The 26,639-nt window shown below is 39.4% G+C and overlaps 1 protein-coding gene across 13 annotated transcripts in view; it reads left to right on the top strand.

Moving 5' to 3' along the window:
- RALYL (RALY RNA binding protein like) overlaps positions 1-26,639 on the top strand; it is a 581,991-nt gene that overhangs the window by 260,389 nt on the left and 294,963 nt on the right. For all 13 annotated transcript variants that reach the window (XM_074944165.1, XM_074944176.1, XM_074944171.1 and 10 more), the window contains one exon: positions 9,290-9,568. In XM_074944165.1, coding sequence (XP_074800266.1) covers positions 9,290-9,568 — 279 coding nt within the window. Of the gene's footprint in view, positions 1-9,289; positions 9,569-26,639 lie in introns of those variants that run through there.

Raw genomic sequence — 26,639 nt, 5'->3', positions numbered from 1 at the left:
CGGAAGCTTCTAACTTCCTGCTTGGCACCATTGACCATGATGACTCTCAAATCTAACTTCAATCCCTAGTAAAATAACATAGCAAATATTAAGGGCCAAATTCTACCCCAATTATAGTTACTGGAAGTTTTGCCATTGACTTCAGTGGGATGAAATTGGTCTAATTAGATGCTCTGTAAACAGCTAATAGATAACTGAGCCATGAGCAATTAAAAAAACAAACAGGTTCTTATAAGACACAAATTGTGATTTCAATGAAGCATTTGATGCTATGTCTTAGAAAATGTTAGTTGAAGAATAAATTCAAATTGGCTTGGGTATGAACATTGTCACATAGACTGACAACTAGCTGTAGGACATGACAAATGAAAGCAATGAGGAATGACAAGTTATTGAGTTGTGGGAGAGTTGTCTAGTAGGATGCTACAGGGATCATCATTAGATCTGTTTTTATTTAATATCTTTAATTATTTGCAAAAAGAAAAGGAGGACTTGTGGCACCTTAGAGACTAACCAATTTATTTGAGCATAAGCTTTCGTGAGCTACAGCTCACTTCATCGGATGCATAAAGTGGAAAGTACAGTAAGGAGATTTTATACATACACACAGATCATGAAAAAATATACATTGTAAGGAGAGTGATCACTTAAGATGAGCTATTACCAGCAGGAGAGTGGGGTGGGGGGAGAGAAAACCTTTTGAAGTGATAATCAAGGTGGGCCATTTCCAGCACATTTCCAGGAGTTAACAACAACGTCTGAGGAACAGTGGCGGGGTGGGAGGGGGAGAAGGAATAAACAAGGGGAAATAGTTTCACTTAGTATACTTTCCTGCTGGTACTAGCTCATCTTAAGTGATCACTCTCCTTGCAATGTATATTTTTTCATGGTCTGTGTGTATCTATAAAATCTCCTCACTGTACTTTCCAGTTTATGCATCCGATGAAGTGAGCTGTAGCTCACGAAAGCTTATGCTCAAATAAATTGGTTAGTCTCTAAGGTGCCACAAGTACTCCTTTTCTTTTTGTGAATACAGACTAACACGGCTGCTACTCTGAAACCTTTAATTATTTGGAAGAGTTAAATTTGCATATGGTATTAAACTTAGGAGTTACAAAGTCTTTGAGAGCAGAGAAATCATGTAAAAGGTCTTTGAAAGTTAGAAATAAGAAAACAGAATGAGATTGAGCCTTGACCTATTCAAGCTGACATATATGAGGACAATTAACACTACACACAGATATTTAACTAAAGGGAAAGCAGTAATGTCAAAAGAGACCAAAAATTGGAACAGCAAATTTGCCATGAATTTGCCACGTGGTATGACAACAAAAAAGCTAATGACATATTGGTTGCAATTTATAGAAGAAACAAGTTGCGAAAAAGGGAAAGATGCAGTTGTCCCCCCGCCTATACTTTCTGGTATCATTGCACCTACAGCCAGAAACTGCATTCAGTTTTAAGCACCTCAGTAACAAAGATTTTATTACATTGGAGGAAATTCAGAGAAATGCAACAAAAGTGATAAAGAGGATAGAAGGAATGACTGATGAGGAAGTATTAAAATAGCAAACTAGACATCATCTTACTAAATGATAACTAAGAGGAGACAAGATAACTGGCTACAAATATAGTGGCTGCCCCTACAAAAGTGCCTCTCTTTCTTCCCAGCCCATGTGGCTAGGGAAAGAGGAGCCTGCTGATATCTGGGCCCAGCGATATGTGGAGCAGGAAGGTACTTCCCCCTATCCTGCTGGCCCTTTGCAGCCCCATATTTCTGCTTGATGTACTCTCTGGCCCTTAGGGACTGACTCTTTCATTGTCCTCCTTCATTTTTTGGAGCGTTTAAATTATTTTAAAATAAATGTATTCACAGAAATAGCCTAGAATATTTTTCTGTGCGCTATGGCAAATCAGTATGTATTACATAAAACCCAGATTTATTAGAATGGATGTTTTTATTCACCTTATCCAGAGAATGATAAACTGCTTATCTCCTTGAGAAGAACAGCAGCAGCAGCAGACCAAGAAGTGCAATCTATTAAGTCTTTTAAACCCCTTCATTTTCTTCCAGGCTTGGAAAGAATTGATATATTTTTTATTGGGATGATTCTCAGAACTGTCAGCATGAAGGGAGCTTTGTCCATGTTACAGACACAATGTGTCAAGCACTTCTTAAAAATAATTGAAAGAAAAAGCTGTAAAACCAAAACAAACAAAATGTACTAAAAAGGTCTGATCCAAAGATCATTGAACTCATTGGGAGGCTTTTCACTGATTTTAATAAGCATTATATCAGACCCAAAATGTTTTGACACTAAGGGTATGTCTGCACAGCAAAGAATAACCCGCAGCGGGCCTTGTGCCAGCCAACTCAGGCTTGCAGGACCCAGGCTGCAGGGCTGTTTCATTGCTGGGTAGATTTCTGGGCTTGTGCTGGAGCGCAGGCTATGTGACCAAGCCCATGTTTTTCTTCCCTGTGTAGACATACAGTTAGTGATTTAACAACAGGTGCCCTCTTCTCAGTAACTGATTACTCTTTTCAGAGTAACAGCCGTGTTAGTCTGTATTCGCAAAAAGAAAAGGAGTACTTGTGGCACCTTAGAGACTAACCAATTTATTTGAGCATAAGCTTTCGTGAGCTACAGCTCACTCAAGTGAGCTGTAGCTCACGAAAGCTTATGCTCAAATAAATTGGTTAGTCTCTAAGGTGCCACAAGTACTCCTTTTCTTTTTGATTACTCTTTGTTTGCTTACCATAGATACAGTAGCTTATTTTAAATGACCTTAAACCAAGAAGCAAGGCTTTCCCAAGCTACGTATGACAGATTTTTTTTTCTTTTTGTCCAAATAAATCTAAAATTCTTTCTTTCAGCAGGTGTATAAAATGTTATATTGTTTTATCATTGACTAACTTTAGCTGAGATAAAACTATTTTAATGGCCAATTAAAGGGAATTAACATGAACACTGAAGTTTGCTCATAAAATGTGATTGCCATTGTATGGTAAATCCATGCTATAGGACATTTCAGCCTAACAAAGGACACTTAAAATATTTAGATTGCAGTTTGAATCACTAAGAAATGTATGTTAACGTCATTATTGTTACTGCTTAATACACATCTTCAGACATTTAGAAAGGAGGGGAATTTCATATCGAATAAAAAGAACTAATACGTGTTTTGCTACATGTTTTTGCTTTTCAGTGATAAACATGTATTCTGACTTTTTACAGACTCGTAACCCTTGTGACAATGGACGCATGCTATGAATCATGACAAAACATTGACCAACTATTAGCAAAATGCTAGTGTGGTAGGATTTATGGGACCATGAATTTCAGTCTTGAAAGCAGAATAGATTCTGGAGAATATTCAGATAAAGATGTCCTCATTCTAATGATTTATGTTTGGAAAGTAAGAACATGTAGGGAAGTGCTACATTTTGCCCATTTAAGGATGGATAGGACAAGAGGTCACAAAAATGTTGTCTAGTTCCCATGCTATGGAAACCCGCACAAGTCCTAAAAAAGTAAATTTTCAGTGATTGTGGTTTTTAGTATTTTTAATATTGTGCAGTAGTCAACGTTTTAATGAAATTGGCAACCAGAAATTATGTACATAGGTAACTTTATTCCTATGGTTTTTGTGCATTGAATAAGCCATGAAATGTCATGTCTGAAAAACCTGATGGCATGAACCAAACAGGAAAGAGATGTTTGGAAAACTCACAAACCTTATTGACCACATCTCCTGTTTGAAGCCTGTTGGGATAGTCAGTTTGTTTTGTTGAGGCTACGTCCACACTTAAAACACCACAGCAACACAGCTGCAGCACTGTAGCTGTGCAGCTGTAGTGCTTCAGTGTAGATGCACGACAGCAACGGGAATGGTTCTCCCATTGCTGTAATTAATTCACCTCCTCAAGAGGCAGTAGCTAGGTTGATGGAAGAATTCTTCCTTTGACCTAGCACTGTTTACCTCAGGAGCTACATCTCTCAAAGGTGTGAATTTTTCACCCCATTTTAGGACCTGGTCCTTCAAAGACTTACTTACATGCTTAATTTTGAACACGTGAGTAGCTCATATGCTCAAGGTTAAGCATGTAAGTAAGTCTTTACAGGATTGGAGCCTTATATTGTAATGTCTTTGGGTCAAAGACAGTAGGTAAAATCCTGACCCCACTAAAAGCAATGGCAAACTTCCACTGATTTCAGTGGGGCCAGGGTTTCATTTGCCATGCATACCTGTTCTCCCTGTATAAATAATAGCATATATATATATTATTCAAACATACTGTTCTAAAAACAAAGGAGGTTGCATTCATATCTACATAAAAATAAAATTCTGGTGGTCTTTTAGCAGCAAGGTTGAAAATTTCTAAATTGGAGAGGGTTGTGATTTCAATATACCAAAGCATTAGTAGTCTGCATGGTGAGGAATGATTTTAGTTCTTAAGTCAAGTAAGACAGTTTAGGGGTTTATTATTACTGGTGAAATTCTGAGTCAGTTTCAACATAACAAAACAAAACAATGCATTTCATAAAAAGTTGCATACTTTTTGTGAAATAGTCTTTTTGAATATATATCTCTTATATGCCAGACATATTTATAACCACAGCTGGTATGCACAGAAGATATTTGTAAAACTGATATGGTAAGAAATTAACAAGATGATTGAGTTATATCTTATTAAAAGCTGCAAGGAAATTAGATCAATTCAAATACTACGTTAGGTTCTGCAATAATTGCAAAAAGTAAATGGTTTTGTTTTTCCTTCAGTTGTCAGAGCTTAGGCATATCATATTTACAATTCTGTAGATAAGAATACAGATATGCTGAGTACAATTCATTGTTCACAAATGGATATTGTTAGCAGGATGCAAAACTTATCATAAGTTCTTTATCATTGTAATGGAGAATCCTGTGTGTCTTTGATTTTGTGAAATATGCACAGTTTTATTATACATAGCCCAGCAAGGCAATCCAGTCTCAATTACACAACTGTTAATATTATTCTTACTCTTTGAATTTCAGTAACACATTTTCCTTACTGTTTGTTTGAATATGAGAGAACCCACCAGACAAACCCTTTTCTTTTTGACACAAAATCATATACTTTGCAATGCAAATTGTGGTTACAGGACAGAAAGATACAATGTCCTATTCAAACTCTATTAAAACTATTGCAGAGCAAAATTGGGTGTAAAAATGAAAAAGGATTTTTTTAAAATCAAATAACAAATGAATGCTCCAAAACTCCCATGTCAAATGGTGAAACAACATGGGGGAGTTAGAACATAATATATTTTTAATGGCTATAGCCATAATTTAACTTCTGTTTTCTTTTTAATTTTTATCCTTTTTACTGCCAGTTTATTATTTATTTATGTGCTGGAAGTGCGTAGAGACCTCAACCCAGATCATACACCACTGTACTATGTGCTGTTTAAACATAATGAGAAACAGGTCCTGCTCTGAAAAGCTTATAATCTAAACAGACAAAGTATGAAAGGGAAACCAGAGTCATAGAGAGATGAAGTGACTGTCGAAGTTCACACAGTAAATTAGGACAGGAGGCAGGCCATTACCCTATCCATTGGGCCATACTGCCTCCAAGCGGCTTTACTAAAACCATTGTAGTTAGTTACTGCAAACTTATGGGGTTATCACAGATCTCTTAGCTGATCCTACCTAGCCACCATTCCATACCACCACTCCAACTTGGATTGCTGGGTTTGGATGCTGCAATGTGGAGGGAAGGGTGGTTACTTTGGTGCGAATCTTGCCATACAATGAAGCAGAGGCTTCTTTGGTGAAGGCTACTTCATTGGCTTTTGTAGGCTGAATGTTGTGTGTTCTGTTTGTGTGCCTTCAGGCAAGGATCCATTTGGAATTGATGTGGTTATAATAAATAATAGTCTTTTGTCTAATTATAAATTCTTTGAATGTTGTATTATTAAGTAAGTTTATTGCTGGTGAAAGTTGCCCGACTGATTGCCTATATTGTGTGTGTGTGTTCTTTTGATAAATCAAGTACTTGGTTTTCCTTGGCTTTGAAAGCTCAAGCTTGCTAGCATGCCTCAACCATGATCGCACCATGGAGGTAATTAACCTTTGGAACAATTTACCAAGGGTTGTGGTAGATTCTCCATGAGTGGTAATTTTTAAATCAAGATTGGATGTTCTTCTAAAAGATATGCTCTAGGGATTATTTTGGAAGGGGGTGGGGAATTCTATGGCATCTGTAATGCAAGATGTCAGACTAGATAATCACAATGGTCCCTTCTGGCCTTGGAATGGTCCCTTCTGGCCCTTGAAGCCAACATCTGGTATGTGGGACTAAATCAGTTTCTTCTAAGAGTGCCAAAAATAGTGCTAGTTGTGGTAATGGTTCTTTGGATGAGGACATTTTTGTGCCCTAGGAATTGTACTGAGTTCAATAACAATGGTTTCCTTTTTTCTAGTTCTTAATATGTGGTAGCTATTGATTTAAAAAAATTATACTTGTGCTAGTTACTGTCAGTCTTTAGGAGTCCAGAATGGAGGTCTTGAGAAACGAACCGTGCTTTAACTAAAAAGAAAAGGAGTGCTTGTGGCACCTTAGAGACTAACAAATTTATTTGAGCGTAAGCTTTCGTGTAGCTCAAGTCCTCCTTTTCTTTTTGCAAATACAGAGTAACATGGCTGCTACTCTGAAACCAGTGCTTTAACTGTAAGCAGTTTTTAATTGGACTACCTTCTCACATTATGCCTTGCTTGAGCTGCTATTGTGATATGATCTCAACTAAAATATGACTAAATTAAAACAGAGCAATAACAAAGTACTTGTAAGAGATGGTATATACTTAATTACTATATGAATGACCTCATATTTATTAAAATTGTTGTTTAATGTATATGGATGTTTTTGACCATTTATTGCTTAGTGTAGCTGGAGAAATGCCAGCAGCCATATGGAATACTCATTCTACCTCCACTTAAGTGATAGCAGGTGTAAATGCAAGGAAAGGAAGCTTCAGGCATGTATGATTTGCATATTATACTTATTAGCTTCTTGGTTATGAAATATTATCAAAGTTAGCAAAAAGAAAAGGAGTATTTGTGGCACCTTAGAGACTAACCAATTTATTTGAGCATAAACTTTCGTGAGCTACAGCTCACTTCATCGGATGCATTCAGTGGAAAACACAGTGAGGAGATTTATATACACGCAGAACATGAAAAAATGGGTGTTATCATACACACTGTAAGGAGAGTGATCACTTAAGATGAGCTATTACCAGCAGGAGAGCGGGGGGATGGGGGGGGGGAGAAAACCTTTTGTAGTGATAATCAAGGTGGGCCATTTCCAGCAGTTAACAGGAACGTCTGAGGAACAGTGGGGGGTGGGGGAAATAAACATGGGGAAATAGTTTTACTTTGTGTAATGACCCATCCACTCCCAGGCTCTATTCAAGCCTAAGTTAATTTATATCCAGTTTGCAAATTAATTCCAATTCAGCAGTCTCTCGTTGGAGTGTGTTTTTGAAGTCTTTTTGTTGTAATATTGCGACTTTTAGGTCTGTAATTGAGTGACCAGAGAGATTGAAGTGTTCTCCGACTGGTTTATGAATGTTATAATTCTTGACATCTGATTTGTGTCCATTTATTCTTTTAAATAGAGACTGTCCAGTTTGACCAACGTACATGGCAGACGGGCATTGCTGGCACATGATGACATATATCACATTGGTAGATGTATAGGTGAACAAGCCTCTGATAGGGTGGCTGATGTGATTAGGCCCTATGATGGCGTCCCCTGAATAGATATGTGGACACAGTTGGCAACGGGCTTTGTTGCAAGGATAGGTTCCTGGGTTAGTGGTTCTGTTGTGTGGTATGTGGTTGCTGGTGAGTATTTGCTTCAGGTTGGGGGGCTGTCTGTAGGCAAGGACTGGCCTGTCTCCCAAGATTTGTGAGAGTGATGGGTCGTCCTTCAGGATAGGTTGTAGATCCTTGATGATGCGTTGGAGAGGTTTTAGTTGGGGGCTGAAGGTGATGGCTAGTGGCGTGCTGTTATTTTCTTTGTTGGGCCTGTCCTTGATTATCACTACAAAAGGTTCCCCCCCCCTCCCCCGACCTGCTCTCCTGCTGGTAATAGCTCATCTTAAGTGATCACTCTCCTTACAGTGTGTATGGTAACACCCATTTTTTCATGTTCTGTGTGTATATAAATCTCCTCACTGTATTTTCCACTGAATGCATCCGATGAAGTGAGCTATAGCTCACGAAAGCTTATGCTCAAATAAATTGATTAGTCTCCAAGGTGCCACAAGTCCTCCTGTTCTTTTTGCGGATACAGACTAACACGGCTGCTACTCGGAAACCTATCAAAGTTAGGTGGATCTTATTTATAAGCATAGGGCTGCATGAGCACAAGAAGTTGCAGCTGCTGTTTTCATGGGAGTAGACAGAGCATGCAATATATTGATGCTGCTCCACCAAGCTATGTGATTTGTAAAAATAAGGGCATAAATCTACAATCTGAAGCCAAATCTTTCCCTAGTGTAACTCTACTGATTCCAGTAACATTATACCAAGGCTGAATTTGGTTTATTGCCTCTTCAGAAAAAAACAACAACACTGTTTTTATTTCATAAAGATGGTCTGTTTTCATACTTTGTCATTCTAGGTGAATTAGCCATTTGTACTTTCTCTGCATTTTTTTTTGTCCTGCGATATTTCTAATGGGAGAAAATTGTTAGTTTCTAATAAAACATATAGATTATGGTAAGAAACTGTATGAACTGTAAATAGCCTGCTCTGTGCTCCTCACAATGGTCAGTGGTATTCAATGGGGTATTTAATGGTGACTGGCTGACACTTACCAAACAAAGGCAGAGAAGTCTTTCATTGTTAGAGTTTGTTCTCTACCTAGCCTTGAATGTTCATTTCATTAACACAAGATAATGGTTTATTCTCTTTCTTTGCAGCTCTAGATAGTTAGGTATTTAACAAGTCAATGCTGAATTTCAAAGCCCAAATCTACAACTGTCTGCAGTAGAGCCCACTGATGAACATCAGAACATTAGATTACCAGATTTATGGATATATTTAAATCCATACAAATGAAAGATTTAAAATTGACTTCTTGATAATATTTAAAAATTCACAGTGCCAGTTTTATTGCTACTCATTTTTAGAAAATAGAATCCTGATGAATTTGGATTTAGCTTAAGTGAGTTGTTATCACTGAGAAACTCTCTGAAGCCAGTGGTAACTGTTTTCTTTCTCTTCTTTGTTTAAGGGTTAAAGCTAAGTGAGCCAACCATGACCGGCAAAACACAGACCAGCAATGTCACCAATAAGAATGACCCTAAGTCAATCAACTCCAGAGTCTTCATTGGCAATCTGAACACAGCCATTGTCAAAAAAGGTGACATAGAGGCAATCTTTGCAAAATATGGAAAAATAGTTGGCTGCTCAGTGCACAAAGGTTATGCATTTGTACAGTATATGAGTGAGAGGCACGCAAGGGCTGCAGTGGCAGGAGAGAATGCCAGGATCATTGCAGGACAACCACTCGGTAAGTGTTTTTAGGCTATTTTTAATGGCAGAAATTGTTTGGTTGTATTAATTTCTCTTCTCTTTCCCCTGTTTATTAACTATCTTCGGTGCTGAATGTTGGTTTTGGTTGTTTCTTTGTTTGTTTCAGTCATAGCTCTAGGAAACTGAACTGGGGAAAGTGTTTTTTAAATGTCAGCTAGGTTTAATGAAATGGCTGTTGAATGCTATTAAGTACTGTGTGGTTAAATACTTTTTTTCCTCAATATTTATAGTTGCTACATTCCAATTAATAACTAAATAATGAAAAAGGCCCCAATCTTGCCACAGTTATGCACATGCTTAACTTGAAACACAGTCGTCCTGTTGAAGTCTGTAGGATTATGCATGCAAGCAAAATTACACGTTTTCAGGATCAGGCCCAAGATTCGTAAATATAAGATTTTATACAGTATTATAATTTGCAGAACAATGTGTGTGTAGGTGACGCAGTGTGTGAGCACATATACAAGCGGACCAGTGGGATATCCTGTACCCAATCCAGCAGATCCGGTGTATCTGCCTGGACAGCCAATTCCTCCATAAGGGCCCTTTGAAATGATTTCCAGCTCACTCTCACCCCCCCATGGATGGACAGCATAGTGGCTGTGCACGCTTTTCCTGCAGCCAAGCCCTAAAACAATAGGTTTCACAGGTCAGAACTTAATGCTGCATGAAAGAAGGTGAGACTTCCTAGGGAAGCATGCCGTACAGAGGAGCTTTTCCCCAGCTGTCCCTCCCAACTTTTCACATGGCTATGCCTCTTGAAATTGCCAGGAGCTCCACCCATGCATTATATCTGTGGAAGGTCTTCCTTTTTTCCAGGAACCAGGTTGGGAACATGCTGCACTGAATCCCAGGACCAGAATCATACCATCTGTGTATATTTGCTGCTTCTAGGCTGGCAACAGCCACACAGGATACATTTTGGGCTGTTAAATATCAAGAAATGGTTTTGATATTTGACTTTCACAACTAAGTCATCACACATGCACAGAAACTGCATTTATCAGACTGATTCTAAAGCTGTGCGCAGTTCATACTTCGGTAGCATATCAGATCTTAGATAGCAGAAGCAAGAGGGTGAGCTATGTTAATTGTTTAAATGGTGCCAAGTCACGTGTCTAGAGGGACGTTATTTTGAAAATTTAGGCACCTTATGCAGAGGTGCGCAATTCCACGTAGCATCAGTTGGTACTGCACTTGCTTATCTGGAATTAAAAAAAGAATTTGGCCCCTTTGAACTGAATCTAAACAGAAACAAATTTTTATTTGCTTGTGTTTTTACATATTCTTATATAGAGTCTTGATTTTTCTCATGGAAGCTGTTCTCCATATGTCAAAGTTAACTGCTTTTAGGTAAAATGCCTCTCAATAAAAATCACTTATAGCACTCAGCCATGCAGTTTGTGAGAAGTCTGGGAAAACTGGATAATATGACAGGATATTTTGGTTAGAACTTCATAGTTGTTTTGCTGAATCCACAGTGAGTATATCTAGGCTAGGAAAAATGTCAAGGTTAGCTACAGTGATTATTAGCTAACTTTGACTAAACTTTGCCTACTTTTAGTAGTCTACGAAGTGAGCTTTGGCTCACGAAAGCTTATGCTCAAATAAATCTGTTAGTCTCTAAGGTGCCACAAGTACTCCTTTTCTTTTTGCATATATCCTTTGTGCATTCCTGCTAATTTGGTGTGAAATCTCAGTGCTTCTTAGCTGTTGACACAAAACATAAGACATTTCTCTTAGCACTTGAAAGATGTTTTAAAAGCTAAAAACTACTTTAAAAGAGTGACAATTAAATAACACCCAAGTAAATGAAACCACCAATGGCCTGATTCAGCAGAAATTATCTGTAGCCTGCTGCAACACATAAGCTTGGAGTAGTTGTAAGATACTGTGGAGAATGGTTGGTTGTCAGGATGACTAATTCATCACAAATGTCTTAAGCCTTTGGTAGCTAGTTTGCTGAATATTTGTAGAACTGACCTTTTATGATGTGATTATTGGCAGCTACTGTATAGAGGAACTGGTTTGCAGCAACTTTATATGTAGTCTCCAAAAGAAGTAGGGGAAACCGCTGATATAAAATCCAATTTGATTTTTTTTGTTTATTTTATATGAAAAAGATGAGAGAAAAGCAGAGAAGAAAGAGAGTCAGATGGTTGTATGCAAATAAAGCATGACAAAAAGCCATGGGTTTGTAGTGAGCAGAAGTTTGTTGCCATGGGTGCTTAGCTACGAAACCTCTTTGGGATACAGTGGGGTGGCAGCTTTAGAGTCTGGATCTTGAATCTGTAATATTTGTGCAGTACGTAAGGAATGCAATCAGTGCATTGCATGCAGCTCCTTACCTATCTACCCATACACAGAGATTTTTTTTTTTAAATGGTACCTAGTCAATGGTCTAATATCACTGCCATCATTGCTGCTTCTGTTTTTTGTCTGTTTCTGGTAATGTCCCTTCTGTGCTGGGCACTCTCATAAGAAGGTAAGTTTCCTGTGCTGAAGAGAGCAGAGTCTGGAAGATGGACAAAGGGCAGGTGAAAGGGATGTAGAAAAAATATATTGGCCAAGCTCCATTCTATATAATAAAATGTATTAATAGCATGATGGGGTTTTTAGATTGTAGGTAATTTCAGTCATCACAATCTAACCATAATTTGACAGTTAATTTCTTGTATGTGTCATTAGAAGTGGGTCTCCTGGAGCCATTTGAATATAGAGGCAGTAGTAGCCTTGAGGACCATGTCAGGAAGGACATTCCATGAATAGGAGGTGCCATAGGTTATAGGAGTGGAAAGGACCTTTTGAATCATTGAGTCCAGCTTCCTGCAATAGCAGGAAACCCAATCACTTAATCATGTTCCTCAACATGCAAGATTGTGCGGAAATGTTTGTGGGGCAAGTGGATAAGCAGAGCAACAAGGTTGACATCATTGGTGGAGTGGAGGGGACAGGAACAGGGTGAGAATGAGTTTGGCTAAGATATGAGTTTGAGCAGGGCAAAGATATGTATGGTTTTCTAGGCCATCACATGAAGCTTAAATTTGATATGATAGAGAAAGTGGAATTTGGGGGGACAATATTTTTCATTGACTGGAGGGAAGAAAATTGGTGGCAAAGAGAGGGTTATAATAATCAAGATTAGAGATAGTGGCCGAAATGAAATTACTAGCAGGGTGGAAAGAAACTCATACTACCCAGAAAATCTTTACAGGAAGAAGCATAGGATTTGAATTCAGAGAAGGAGGATCCACCCAAAGAGATGCTGTATAAGCATCCAGAAGGGTAGCAGGAGAAAAAGGAAGATGTTATCAGGAAAGCCAAGGTGGATAAGATGGGAAGAAAAAGGATTCATTGATATAGATTCCAAGGCCAGAAGGGATCATTGTGGCCATCTAGTCTAGCCACCTATATAACACAGGCCATAGAACTTCACCAGTATAATTCATAGAGCATATTTTATATAAAAACATCCAATCTCAATTTAAAAATTTCCAGTGATGGAGAATCCACCATAACTCTTGGTAAATTGTTCCAATGGTTAATTACCCTCACTGTCAAAAATGGTACAACTTATTTCCAATCTGAATTTGTCTAGCTTCAATTTCTAGCCACTGGAGCATGTTATACCTTTCTCTGCTAGATTGAAGACCCGTTATTAAATATTTGTTCCCCATGTAGATACTTATAGCCTGCAATCAAGTCACCCCTTAGCCTTCTTTTTGTTAAGCTAAAAAGATTGAGCTTCTTGCCTCTGTCACTATAAGGCAGGTTTTCTAATCATTCTTGTGGCTCTTTTCTGAACCGTCTCTAATTTATCAACATTTTTCTTGAATCATGGGCACCAGAACTGACCAGAGTATTCCAGCAGCAGTCGCACCAGTGCCAAATGTAAAAAATAACCTCTCTGCTCCTACTCAAGATACCCCTATTTATGCAGTAGCTCTTTTGGCCACAGCATCATATTTGGAGCTCACGGTCAGCTGATTATCCACCACAACCACGAAATCTTTTTCAGAGTCTCTGATTCCCGGGATAGCCCCCCATCCTACAACTATGGCTTTCTTTTTAGATGTATACATTTACATTTAGACATATTAAAACACACATTGTTTGCTTGTACCCATTTTACCAAGCAATCCATATCACTCTAAATCAGTGACCTGTCCTCTTCATTCATTATGAAGTGGGGACGGAACTCCAGCTATTAGAAAGAGACAGGTATTAGTAATGGACAATTTGATCATTAGAAATATAGATAGCTGGGTTTGCGATGACCAGGAGAACTGCATGGTAACTTGCCTGCCTGGTGCCAAGGTTGCGGATCTCTCGAGACATCTAGATAGATTATGTGCAGTGCTGGGAAGGAGCCAATGGTTGTGGTACATGTAGGTACCAGTGACATAAGGAAGGATAGGAGAGAGGTCCTGGAGGCCAAATTTAGGCTGCTAGATAAGAGATTGAAGTCCAAGACCTCCATGGTAGCATTCTCTGAGATGCTTCCAGTTCCACGTGCAGGGCCAGTTAGTCAGGCAGAATTGCAGAGTCTCAATGCGTGGATGAGACGATGGTGTAGGGAGGAGGGGTTTAGATTTATTAGGAACTGGGAAACTTTTGGGAAAGGGGGAGCCTATACAGGAAGGATGGGCTCCACCTAAACCTAAATGGAACCAGATTGCTGGCACTTAAAATTAAAAAGGTCGTAGAGCAGTTTAAAAAGGGCTGGGGGAAAGCCAACAGGTGCGGAGGAGCACGTGGTATGGACAGACATCCCTTGGGGAGGATCTATTAATCAAGAATCTCTATGTCCTAGTGAGGATGAGAGGATGGAAAATGGTAAAATACAGGCAGAGTCTGATCAGAAACAATCAAATAAAAAAAAGTCCCATTCAATTACATCGTGTAATGGCACACAGCTAAAAGGAGACAAGTTTTTTAAGTGTTTATATACCAGTGCTAGAAGTCTAAATAATAAAATGGGTGAACTACAGTACCTTGTATTAAATGAGGATATTAATATCATAGGCATCACAGAAACTTGGTGGAATGAGGATAATCAATGGGATACAGTAATACCAGGGTACAAAATATATCGGAAGGATGGAACAGGTTGGGCTGATGGGGGAGTGGCATTATATGTGAAAGAAAGCATAGAATCAAAGGAAGTAAAAATTGTAAATAAATCAAACTGTACCATAGAATCTCTATGGATAGAAATTCCATGCTCTAATAATAAGAATATAGCAGTAGGGATATATTACTGATCATCTGACCAGGATGGTGATAGTGACTGTGAAATGCTCAGGGAGATTAGAGAGGCTATTAAAATAAAAAACTCAATAATAATAATGGGGGATTTCAGTGATCCCCATATTGACTGGGTACATGTCACCTCAGGGCGGGATGCAGTGATAAAGTTTCTTGACACCTTAAATGACTGCTTCTTGGAGCAGCTGGTTGTAAATTGTGCATTTGAAGGGAAGAAAGTTAATGGTGCAATAGTTAGCACCATGAAGAGGTATATGATGCTTTACAGACAAAAAAAAAAATTACAGGTCCCTGTCATGAGGATCTTACAATTGAAATTAAACACACCGCAGTATTTTATACCAAGAAAGAAGATGTGGTGAAGGGACAGATTGTGAGTGATATGTACTGTGATGTCCACATCAGGTTAGCATTGTTAATTTGTTCTTTTTAAACAAAATTAAAATACGTGAACAATGGAATGAAGGCTGGATGGAGGTCAGGGGGGAAGACTAACTAAGTCATATTTGAGGAGGGATGAGAACTGGGTGGATTTAAAGGTGTGTGTATGGCACTCTGCGACTAGTAAGCAATACTTTTAAAATTATGTTGTCCTGTATTCATAAATCCCATTGGATTATTTATGTTCTAAACAGATTGACAATTTATGCCAGCTCCTGACTTTATGGATTTCCTTGTGCACTTTGTGCTCAATTCTACTCTCATTTACAGCAGCATAATTGAAATCAATGGCATTACTGGAACTACATTAATGTAATTAACTTTACAAGCAGGTATGAGGTGTTTACATAATTATCTGAAAATATTTAAGAAATATGAGCGTTATTAATGGTGTTACCATGTTATTAATGTATGTGTGTTGTGGTAGCACCTAGAGACTCCAACTGAGATCAGGGTCGCAGTGCTTTAAGCACCTGTAAAAGTGCATAGTAAGAGACAGAAAAAAGAAAAGGAGTACTTGTGGCACCTTAGAGACTAACCAGTTTATTTGAGCATGAGCTTTCGTGAGCTACAGCTCACTTCATCGGATGCATAGCATATCGTGGAAACTGCAGAAGACATTATATACACACAGAGACCATGAAACAAAACTTCCTCCCACCCCACTCTCCTGCTGGTAACAGCTTATCTAAAGTGATCAACAAGTAGGGCCATTTCCAGCACAAATCCAGGTTTTCTCACCCTTCCCCCCCCACCCCCCCCCCCACACATACAAACTCACTCTCCTGCTGGTAATAGCCCATCCCTCTTTGAAACCTCTCTTTATAATGCGCATGATAATCAAGGTGGGTCATTTCCAGCACTAATCTAGGTTTTCTCACCCCCCCCACACACACACCCCCCTCCAAAAACCACACACACAAACTCACTCTCCTGTTGGCAATAGCTCATCTTACAATGTGCACAGCAATAATCCAAGTATAACCAGAACGTCTTGGGGGGGGTTTGTAGGAAAAAAAACAAGGGGAGATAGGCTACCTTGCATAATGACTTAGCCACTCCCAGTCTCTATTCAAGCCCAAATTAATAGTATCCAATTTGCAAATGAATTCCAATTCAGCAGTTTCTTGCTGGAGTCTGGATTTGAAGTTTTTTTGCTTTAAGATAGCGACCCTCATGTCTGTGATTGCGTGAACAGAGAGATTGAAGTGTTCTCCGACTGGTTTATGAATGTTATCATTCTTAACATCTGATTTGTGTCCATTTATTCTTTTACGTAGAGACTGTCCAGTTTGACCAATGTACATGGCAGAGGGGCATTGCTGGCACATGATGGCATATATCACATTGGTGGATGTGCAGGTGAACGAGCCTCTGATAGTGTGGCTGATGTTGTTAGGCCCTGTGATGGTGTCCCCTGAATAGATATGTGGGCACAGTTGGCAACGGGCTTTGTTGCAAGGATAGGTTCCTGGGTTAGTGGTTCTGTTGTGTGGTATGTGGTTGTTGGTGAGTATTCGCTTCAGGTTGGGGGGCTGTCTGTAGGCAAGGACTGGCCTTTCTCCCAAGATTTGTGAGAGTGTTGGGTCATCCTTGAGGATAGGTTGTAGATCCTTAATAATGCGTTGGAGGGGTTTTAGTTGGGGGCTGAAGGTGACGGCTAGTGGCGTTCTGTTATTTTCTTTGTTAGGCCTGTCCTGTAGTAGGTGACTTCTGGGAACTCTTCTGGCTCTATCAATCTGTTTCTTCACTAACCCCACAATCAGGTCTTAAATGGGGTGTGTGGAGGGGTAAATTTCCTTTTTAAGGCAGATAGAGTTATCATGGCAGTTCCTACATCTTAGTGTATTTTGGAGGTGGTGGGAGGAGGTTTGAATGATAAGGTCTGATTTTTCACTGCATCACATTATTCCTACACTGATGTAACTCTGTCATTAGTTACTCCTGATTTACAAGATTAGCCTCAGAGAACACCTCCTTATTGATATGGAGAGAAAACATGTCACATACATGACCGGGCTTGGCAGAGTTCAGTTTTTATAGTTTTGACAGATAATATCTATATTAATGTTCAAGCTTTTTTATTGATTTAAATTTTCACAGTGGCAGGAAATTGCAGGCGGGGAGGTGTCAGACAATTATGTAATGACAGTCAGTGTGGAGATTCAAAAAGCTTAATAAGCTGTTAACACACATTTTTAACATCACGTCAAAATATACAAGGTAAATATCCTTAAAACAACAAATCATACCTGTTTTTACTATTAGTCCATTTGTAACAAGCCATATTCAAAAATCTAAATCACTGCATTTGGACTCCTTAAGTTCTCAACCAGCCTTTTGCTTTCTTTGCCTATCTGTACATTTTCATTTTTGCTGGAAATATATATTTTTGTTGGTTTGTGTGTGTACAGTGAAATCAATGTTTACCAACATTTCCCAATAAATTTCTAATAATTTCCAAGCTTATATATGACTAAAATAATGTTTTTCAAATGTCTTTGTGAACATTCATTACTGGATGCTACAACAAAAAAATTGCTAAGATATATGATACGAAAAGCTTATATTTGTTAAGAGTAAGAGCTACAGCTTCTTTGGTTGATTTCCTTTTTAACTAATAAATTAGTTCCATTATGGCTTCAATCCTGTTTCATTTCTGTAAGTATTATTCACGTGCAGCTGCCTTTAGGTCCAAATTAGATGCAGTCTCTGAGTACCTAGTGAGCACAGACTGACATATAGCCTCAGGTAAGGTGGTGGTTACAGATAATTATTTTGGACAACACACTGTATTGCACACCCTCTTCAGAAGTACAGAAGCCCTTCAGGGGCTTTCTAAATCATGGCAACACAGTAGAAAACATCCAAAGAGGAGAGCAGATAATAAAGAGTACCTTTAGAGAGCCTTTGACATACACCTTTGTGTAAATTGAATTGATGTGACAATAGAACTGTTTATCCGTTCTCTTCTTGTGTCTCTGCACAAAATAGATCTTTGGTATCTTGTGTTTTTTAATACCTCACAAAAGTGAGAGACTCTTAACCATGCTCCTAGAGCCAGTAATCTTCCAAGTGAATCAATTATCTACTGCTGCCTGTGTAATGTCACAAGTGTTTATAAAAGTTACTTCTCCACTTCTGCAGCAGAGACATTAACTCTCCTTTATGCAAAATGGGTTGCATGCCCTTAGAAACCTAGAGGTAAGTAATGCAGTGGATAAAGCTTTTTTTTTTTTTTTAAATCAGAAAGGCATTTAGCTCAGTGGTAGACTCAGAAAGGAAATCCAGCACTGAATTACTGGTCAATCAATGTCCTACCTTTGTCCTCAGTCCTGCAACTGATAGCATGTCAGCGAGGCAGTTTGCATGTGCACTATTAAATTCAGAACCAGAGCTTATGATCCTACTGTGGTCCTGATCCTCCAGCTCTAACCCATCTATCTCCCATTTAATTTAGTAATAGTTTTGTGGGTGTACAAGATTGGGCCCTAAATTAGGAAATCTGCATGATCATGTTATAAATACTGGTAGTAACTTGGGAGAAAGGCAGTAACTAGAAGATATTTTCTCACATTTTGGTTCAGTTTAAATCAGTGATGCCTTTTTTTTGGGGGGGGGGGGGGAGGAGGGCATGATAAAATCAGTCTAAACTATGGAGAGTGACAGCCTCAGTGAAACCTCAGAGATTGCTTGTGTCTAATGAATATCTGGGAACATTTTAGAATTTCAATATATATTTAAATGGGGCATATTAATAAACTATTTAATTTCCACATATTCCAGCACAAGTTCCTGCCTCCATTTGTGTGTATGTGTGTAGGGGGGGGGAGAATTGCTGAACTTCATCCACTGCCCCCAGCCAAACAGCTTTTTAAAGCTGCGAGTCAGCATCAGCACAGTTCAACTACTAAGTAAAACCGCCAATGCTTAAGGGCCTGAAACACCAGAATTGTCTACAGCTTGCTGTACCACATAAACCACAAGAACTGTGAGATGTCAAGGATATTGACTCATTTGTGTGGCTAGCTACTTTGTTGAAAATTTCCTGAATCAAGCCCAATTTGTTGTTGTTGCTAGTATTAGCAGTTACCTAGCAACTGGCTTACAGAAACTTTATTTGATACAGTATGCATTCTCTCTCTCTCTCTGTCTCTCTCTCAAAATACCAATACAGAAACTTGGAAAAACACATGATCTTTTTAAAAAGAAAAACATAAACAGGATTCACCTTACTACCTTCTAGCCAGCTCCATGTGTGTTTTCTATTTGATGGCCTTTATCCCCTGAAGGGAGAGTATCCAATACAACTGCAAATTTCATACAAATTGCATCTCAAAACACTGTAATTATTGAATAGTTTAAAGAGTTAAATAACATCATAGCAGAAGAGAAATTAAAAGGCATAGGGAAGGATGAAAATATATTTCTAGAAATGGTTATTGGTTTGTCTTTGTTTTTAAATCTCATGTGTTTTATACTGCTGCCATCACCATAGTAGCTAGGTGCCTTTCATGTAAAATCAATAGCAAAGTCCTTAGTGGACTTCAAGGAGTCTCTGGAACATCTTCCTCTTTTAGGACACAGTTCTGTTTGGATTAGAGGTGCTATTTTTTTTTATTTTGAACCTTAATTTTAGGGTTTATTCCCCCCCCGCCCCTTTTTTTTTGGTTGGCAGGATTTGGGGGGAAGAAGTGGGTATGGTGTCAGTGTTGTGAGCTGATACCCCATGAACTGACACATCATTCTTATGTAGAAAGGCTTTTTTGAAGAGGAAGTAGTGTAAATGATGAAAAAGTGAATGGTGGAGAGTTGATGAAGTGGAGGGACACAGGAAACTGTTGCGGATGGGAGCTGTCGCGGCAAAGATTCTCCCACCAACAGGGGTGAACATGTGTGAGGTGACAGGCAGAACCTGTTGAGACGGGAATGCCATCAGAGGCTATAACGCTGGAGCTTTCAAGACCTTAGAATTCAATAGACGGAGGCAATTTTGTTTGTTCATGTTTTTTAAAGCCTTAATTGTCTTGCTTTAAATTTCAGTCAAGGGGTCTGTTCTGCGTTTCAAGGAGCAGCACTTTTAGCACTCAAAATATAGAAGAAATAAAGGTTCTTCACACTCGAGTTGTATTAAATGGAATGTTACTTTTCCTGATCATAAAGCTTAGCAAGTGAGGAATTGGACTGAAGGAAGCGGCCCATTGTATTCCAAAAGCAGTAACTCTTGGCTGAAGGAATTACATTGTAGTTTGGGGGAAAATATTTATGGAAAGTGAAATTTTCTCTGAAATGAAAAATGTACAATTTAGGTATATTTTCTGCATAAAACAATGGTTATGGGTTTTCTGTTTTGGGAATTCAACATGCCTTTTAATAGGAAATAGGGAGATTGGAATGGATTCAGCAGTAATGGAAGTCCCCCTCTCTCCCAAAATCTTTAAGTATAACTTGGACACATCATTTTACACCAGTTGAGGATCTGGCCCATAAAATCAACATAGTAAACAGAGCTCATTGAGATAGTGATGAACTACAGTAATTTAGTAGGGTGAGACTTGGAAACATATTTCCAAGAATATAGCAAGGACTGTGATTGTCTTTAGAGTGCAAGTGTTGAGGGCTTTTTGTGCCTTTAGCTCCTTCCCTCTCCTGCACACCTTTTAGGGATCAGGGATGATGTGGTTCTTTGGAGTTTATGTGGTGTTTTAAAATCTGTGGGCCTGATTCTTCTCTCACTTACACTGGTTTAAGTCAGGAGTAAATTCATTGATGTCTCATAGACTCTTAGATATTAAGGTCAGAAGGGACCATTATGATCATCTAGTCTGACCTCCTGCACAATGCAGGCCACAGAATCTCACCCACCCACTCCTGCAATAAACCTCTCACCTATGTCTGAGCTACTGAAGTCCTCAAATCATGGTTTAAAGACTTCAAGTTGCAGAGAATCCTCCAGCAAGTGACCCGTGCCCCAGGCTACAGAGGAAGGCGAAAAACCCCCAGGGCCTCTTCCAATCTGCCCTGGAGGAAAATTCCTTCCTGACCCCAAATATGACGATCAGCTGAACCCTGAGCATGTGGGCAAGATTCACCAGCCAGATACCCAGGAAAGAATTCTCTGTAGTAACTCAGATCCCACCCCATCTAACATCCCATCACAGGTCATTAACTATTCATGGTAAATAGGCCCAAAGATCAATTAATTGCCAAAATCATGTTATCCCATCATACCATCTCCTCCATAAATGTATTGAATTTAATCTTGACGCCAGATAGGTCTTTTGCCCCCGCTGCTTCCAGAACTTCACTCCTCTGATGGCCAGACACCTTCGTCTAATTTCAAGTCTAAACTTCCTGATGGCCAGTTTATATCCATTTGTTCTTGTGTCCACATTGGTACTGAGCTTAAATAATTCCTCTCCCTCTCCGGTATTTATCCCTCTGATATATTTATAGAGAGCAATCATATCTCCCCTCAACCTTCTTTTGGTTAAACAAGCCAAGCTCCTTGAGTCTCCTTTCATAAGACAGGTTTTCCATTCCTCGGATCATCCTAGTAGCCCTTCTCTGTACCTGTTCCAGTTTGAATTCATCCTTCTTAAACATGGGAGACCAGAACTACACACAGTATTCCAGATGAGGTCTCACTAGTGCCTTGTATAACGGTACTAACACCTCCTTATCTCTACTGGAAATACCTTGCCTGATGCATCCCAAGACTGCATTAGCTTTTTTCACGGCCATATCACATTGGAGGCTCAGAGTCATCCTGTGGTCAACCAATACTCCAAGGTCCTTCTCCTGCTCCGTTACTTCTAAAATTCTTGTTATTAATCCCTAAATGCATGACCTTACACTTCTCACTATTAAATTTCATCCTATTACTCCAGTTTACAAGGTCATCCAGATCCTCCAGTATGATATCCTGGTCCTTCTCTAAATTGGCAATACCTCCCAGCTTTGTATCATCCGCAAACTTTATTAGCCCACTCCCACTTTTTGTGCCGAGGTCAGTAATAAAAAGATTAAATAAATTGGTCCCAAAACCGATCCCTAAGGAACTCCACTAGTAACCTCCTTCCAGCCTGACAGTTCATCTTTCAGTATGACCCGCTGTAGTCTCCCCTTTAACCAATCCTTATCCACCTTTCAATTTTCATATTGATCCCCATCTTTTCCAATTTAACTAATAATTCCCCATGTGGCACCGTATCAAACGTCTTACTGAAATCTAGGTAAATTAGATCCACTGCGTTTCCTTTGTCTAAAAAATCTGTTACTTTCTCAAAGAAGGAGATCAGGTTGGTTTGGCATGATCTACCTTTTGTTAAACCATGTTGTATTTTGTCCCATTTACCATTGACCTCAATGTCCTTAACTACTTTCTCCTTCAAATTTTTTTCCAAGACCTTGCATACTACAGATGTCGAACTAACAGGTAGTTACCCGGATCATTTTTTTCCCCCTTTCTTAAAAATAAGAACTATGTGAGCAATTCTCAGGTCATATGGTACAACCCCTGAGTTTACAGATTCATTAAAAATTCTTGCTACTGGGCTTACAATTTCAATTCCTTTAATATTCCTCGTGCCAATTCCTTTAATATTCTTGGATGAAGATTATCTGGGCCACCCGATTTAGTCCCATTAAGCTGTTCGAGTTTCACTTCTACATCAGATATGGTAATATCTACCTCCATATCCTCATTCGCATTTGTCATGCTACCATTATCCCTAAGATCCTCATTAGCCTTATTAAAGACTGAGGCAAAGTATTTGTTTAGATAATGGGCCATGCCTAGATTATCCTTAACCTCCACTCCATCCTCAGTGTTTAGCAGTCCCACTTCTTCTTTCTTTGTTTTCTTCTTATTTATTACGGCTATAGAACCTTTTACTATTGGTTTTAATTCCCTTTGCAAGGTCCAACTCTACTTGACTTTTAGCCTGTCTCACTTTATCCCTACATGTTCTGGCCTCAATAAGGTAGCTTTCCTTGCTGATCCCTCCCATCTTCCACTCCCTGTATGCTTTCTGCTTTTTCTTAATCACCTCTCTGAGGTGCTTGCTCATGCAGCTTGGTCTACAACTCCTGTCTATGAATTTTTTCCCCTTTCTTGGGATGCAGGTTTCCGATAGCTTCTGCAGCTTTGACTTAAAGTAATTCCAGGCCTCCTCTGCCTTTAGATCCATAAGTTCTTCAGTCCAATCCACTTCCCTAACTAATTTCCTTAATTTTTGAAAGTCAGGCCTTTTGAAATCAAAAACCCTAGTCGCAGATTTATTTTTATTTATCCTTCCATTCAGTTTGAACTGAATTAGCTTATGATCACTTGAACCAAGGCTGTCCCCTACCACCATTTCTTCTATGAGGTCCTCACTACTCACCAAAACCAAATCTAAAGTGGTATTCCCCTCTAGTCGGTTCAGCAACTACTTGATGAAGGAATCCATCAGCTATCGCATCTAGGAAAATCTGAGCCCTATTATTATTACTAGCACTCGTCCTCCAGTCTATATCTGGGAAGTTAAAGTCTCCCATGATCACGCAGTTTCCATTAGTATTTACTTCATTAAAAACATTAAAGAGGGCTCTATCCATATCCAGATTAGATCCCAGTGGTCTATAGCACACCCCAAGCACTATCACAGGGGAGGCTCTAGTAGTTTTCTTCCCCAATGTGATTTTTGCCCAGACGGACTCTGTCTTATCCATTCCATCGCTTCTTATTTCTTTACAGTCTACCTCATCATTGATATACAATGCTACTCCACCACCTTTACCTTTATTTCTGTCTTTCCTAAACAGCACATACCCTTCAATAGCTGTAGTCCAGTCATGACTACTATTCCACCATGTTTCTGTTATCCCTATAATATCTGGTTTCACTTCCTGCACCAGTAGCTCTAGTTCCTCCATTTTGTTACCTAGGCTCCTCGCATTGGTGTACAAACGTCTCAAAATGCTGTTTGGCTTTGCTCACATTCTTTACCCGATTAGGCATGGTCATTCTACAGCCAGTATGACGTATTAGACTGGTATCCACACTGCCATTCCTCCTTATGTCCATTCTTATGTCCATGGAATTAAACTGATGTAAAATAGGTATGAGAGCAGAATCAGGTCTTCTGTTTGAGGAGAAAGAGTACCAGGAGGCTGAACTTCTGATGTATATTTAAAGAGACTTTTCAAAGCATTTATGGAGTTTTTTGCTATATTTTTCTGTCTTTCTTATTTCTGGAATGTGTTCCAATAGCCCATGAAACTAATTTATAGTATTGGAGGTAAAGAGCCACAAATGGACTATAAGGTGGAGAGAAAGCTGGCTAGATTGTCGGGCTCAATGGATAGTGATCAATGGCTCCATGTCTAGTTGGCAGCCGATATCAATCAGAGTGCCCCAAGGCTTGGACCTGGGGCTGATTTTGTTCAATATCATAGAATCATAGAATACTAGGGTTGGAAGGGACCTCAGGAGGTCATCTAGTCCAACCCCCTGCTCAAAGCAGGACCAATCCCCAATTTTTACCCCAGATCCCAAATGGCCCCCTCATGGATTGAACTCACAACTCCGTGTTTAGCAGGCCAATGCTCAAACCACTGAGCTATCCCTCCCCCCAATATTTTCATTAATGATTTGGAGGATGGCGTGGACTGCACCCTCAGCAAGTTTGCAGATGACACTAAACTGGGAGGAGTGGTAGATATGCTGGAGGGAAGGGATAGGATACAGAGGGACCTAGACAAATTAGAGGACTGGGGCAAAAGAAATCTGATGTGGTTCAACAGGTATAAGTACAGAGTCTTGCACTTAGGATGGAAGAATCCCATGCACCGCTACAGACTAGGGACCGAATGGCTAGGCAGCAGTTCTGCAGAAAAGGACCAAGGGGTTACAGTGGACGAGAAGCTGGATATGAGTCAACAGTGTGCCCTTGTTGCCAAGAAGGCTAACAGCATTTTGGGCTATATAAGTAGGGGCATTGCCAGCAGATTGAGGGACGTGATCATTCTCCTCTATTCGACATTGGTGAGGCCTCATCTGGAGTATTGTGTCCAATTTTGGGCCCCACACTACAAGAAGGGTGTGGAAAAATTGGAAAACATCCAGCGGAGGGCAACAAAAATGATTAGGGGACTGGAACACATGACTTATGAGGAGAGGCCGAGGTAATTGGGATTGTTTAGTCTACGGAAGAGAAGAATGAGGGGGGATTTGATAGCTGCTTTCAACTACCTGAAGGGGGTTCCAAAGAGGATGGCTCTAGACTGTTCTCAGTGGTAGCAGATGACAGAACAAGGAGTAATGGTCTCAAGTTGCAGTGGGGGAGGTTTAGTTTGGATATTAGGAAAAACTTTTTCACTAGGAGGGTGGTGAAGGACTGGAATGGGTTACCTAGGGAGGTGGTAAACCTCCTTCCTTTGAGGTTTTTAAGGTCGGGCTTGACAAAGCCCTGGTTGGGATGATTTAGTTGGGGATTGGTCCTGCTTTGAACAGGGGGTTGGACTAGATGACCTCCTGAGGTCCCTTCCAACCCTGATATTCTATGATTCTATGATTCTGTTAAATGAAGCCAACAATCAAAGGGTCTATTCCAGAGCTATGCAAGATAATGGGATGGGATTAACCTTTCTCATCCTATTAATGATCTCAGAAATTGTTTGAAAATTCCTTTAGTATTAAAAATGCTGATCTCACTTAAAGTGAAAGTCCATTATGGGGCAGCTTTTTAAAGCTTTTAATTAGCAAATAACTTAACATGCCCAACTTACTCAAATACTTGCTGGGCACATGGAAATTATCTGTTTGTGTTGGCACATAGCTAGATAGATAGCACACTTCGTTAGCTAAATGTGCAGATAAAGTGATAAGAAGCACACATCAAATTATTCCATGCCTAGAGTACATGCAATTATTTGCCTGTTCCTGAATATGAAAATGAAGGTTGGCAAAGATTCAAGGGCCATGGTTTTAAACATAAGGGCAATTTTTTTAAATGGGTCCTAAAGTGAATGAGTTGCTAGAATGGTATTTTTTGAAGATGGGAATGATTTGTTGTCTTATCAAAAGGTGAGTATCAGCATTCTGAGCAGGCAAGAATCTGGAGATCTGGGGAAGTTGTATAAAAGGAAACTACAATAGTCCAATCAAGGGGGAATGGATGAGACATTCATCAGAAGTAGAGTCAACACAATGATGTATACAGAAAATATTGATAAGCAGATTTGTAGGTATATGTCGGGGTTCCTTCCCCACTCTGAACTCTAGGGTACAGATGTGGGGACCTGCATGAAAAACCCCCTACGCTTATTTTTACCAGCTTAGGTTAAAACGTCCC

The sequence above is a fragment of the Natator depressus genome, chromosome 2 (genome assembly GCF_965152275.1).
Source record: "Natator depressus isolate rNatDep1 chromosome 2, rNatDep2.hap1, whole genome shotgun sequence".
In the NCBI taxonomy this organism is placed as follows: domain Eukaryota; kingdom Metazoa; phylum Chordata; order Testudines; family Cheloniidae; genus Natator; species Natator depressus.
This window is presented reverse-complemented; position numbering and strand designations above follow the sequence as displayed.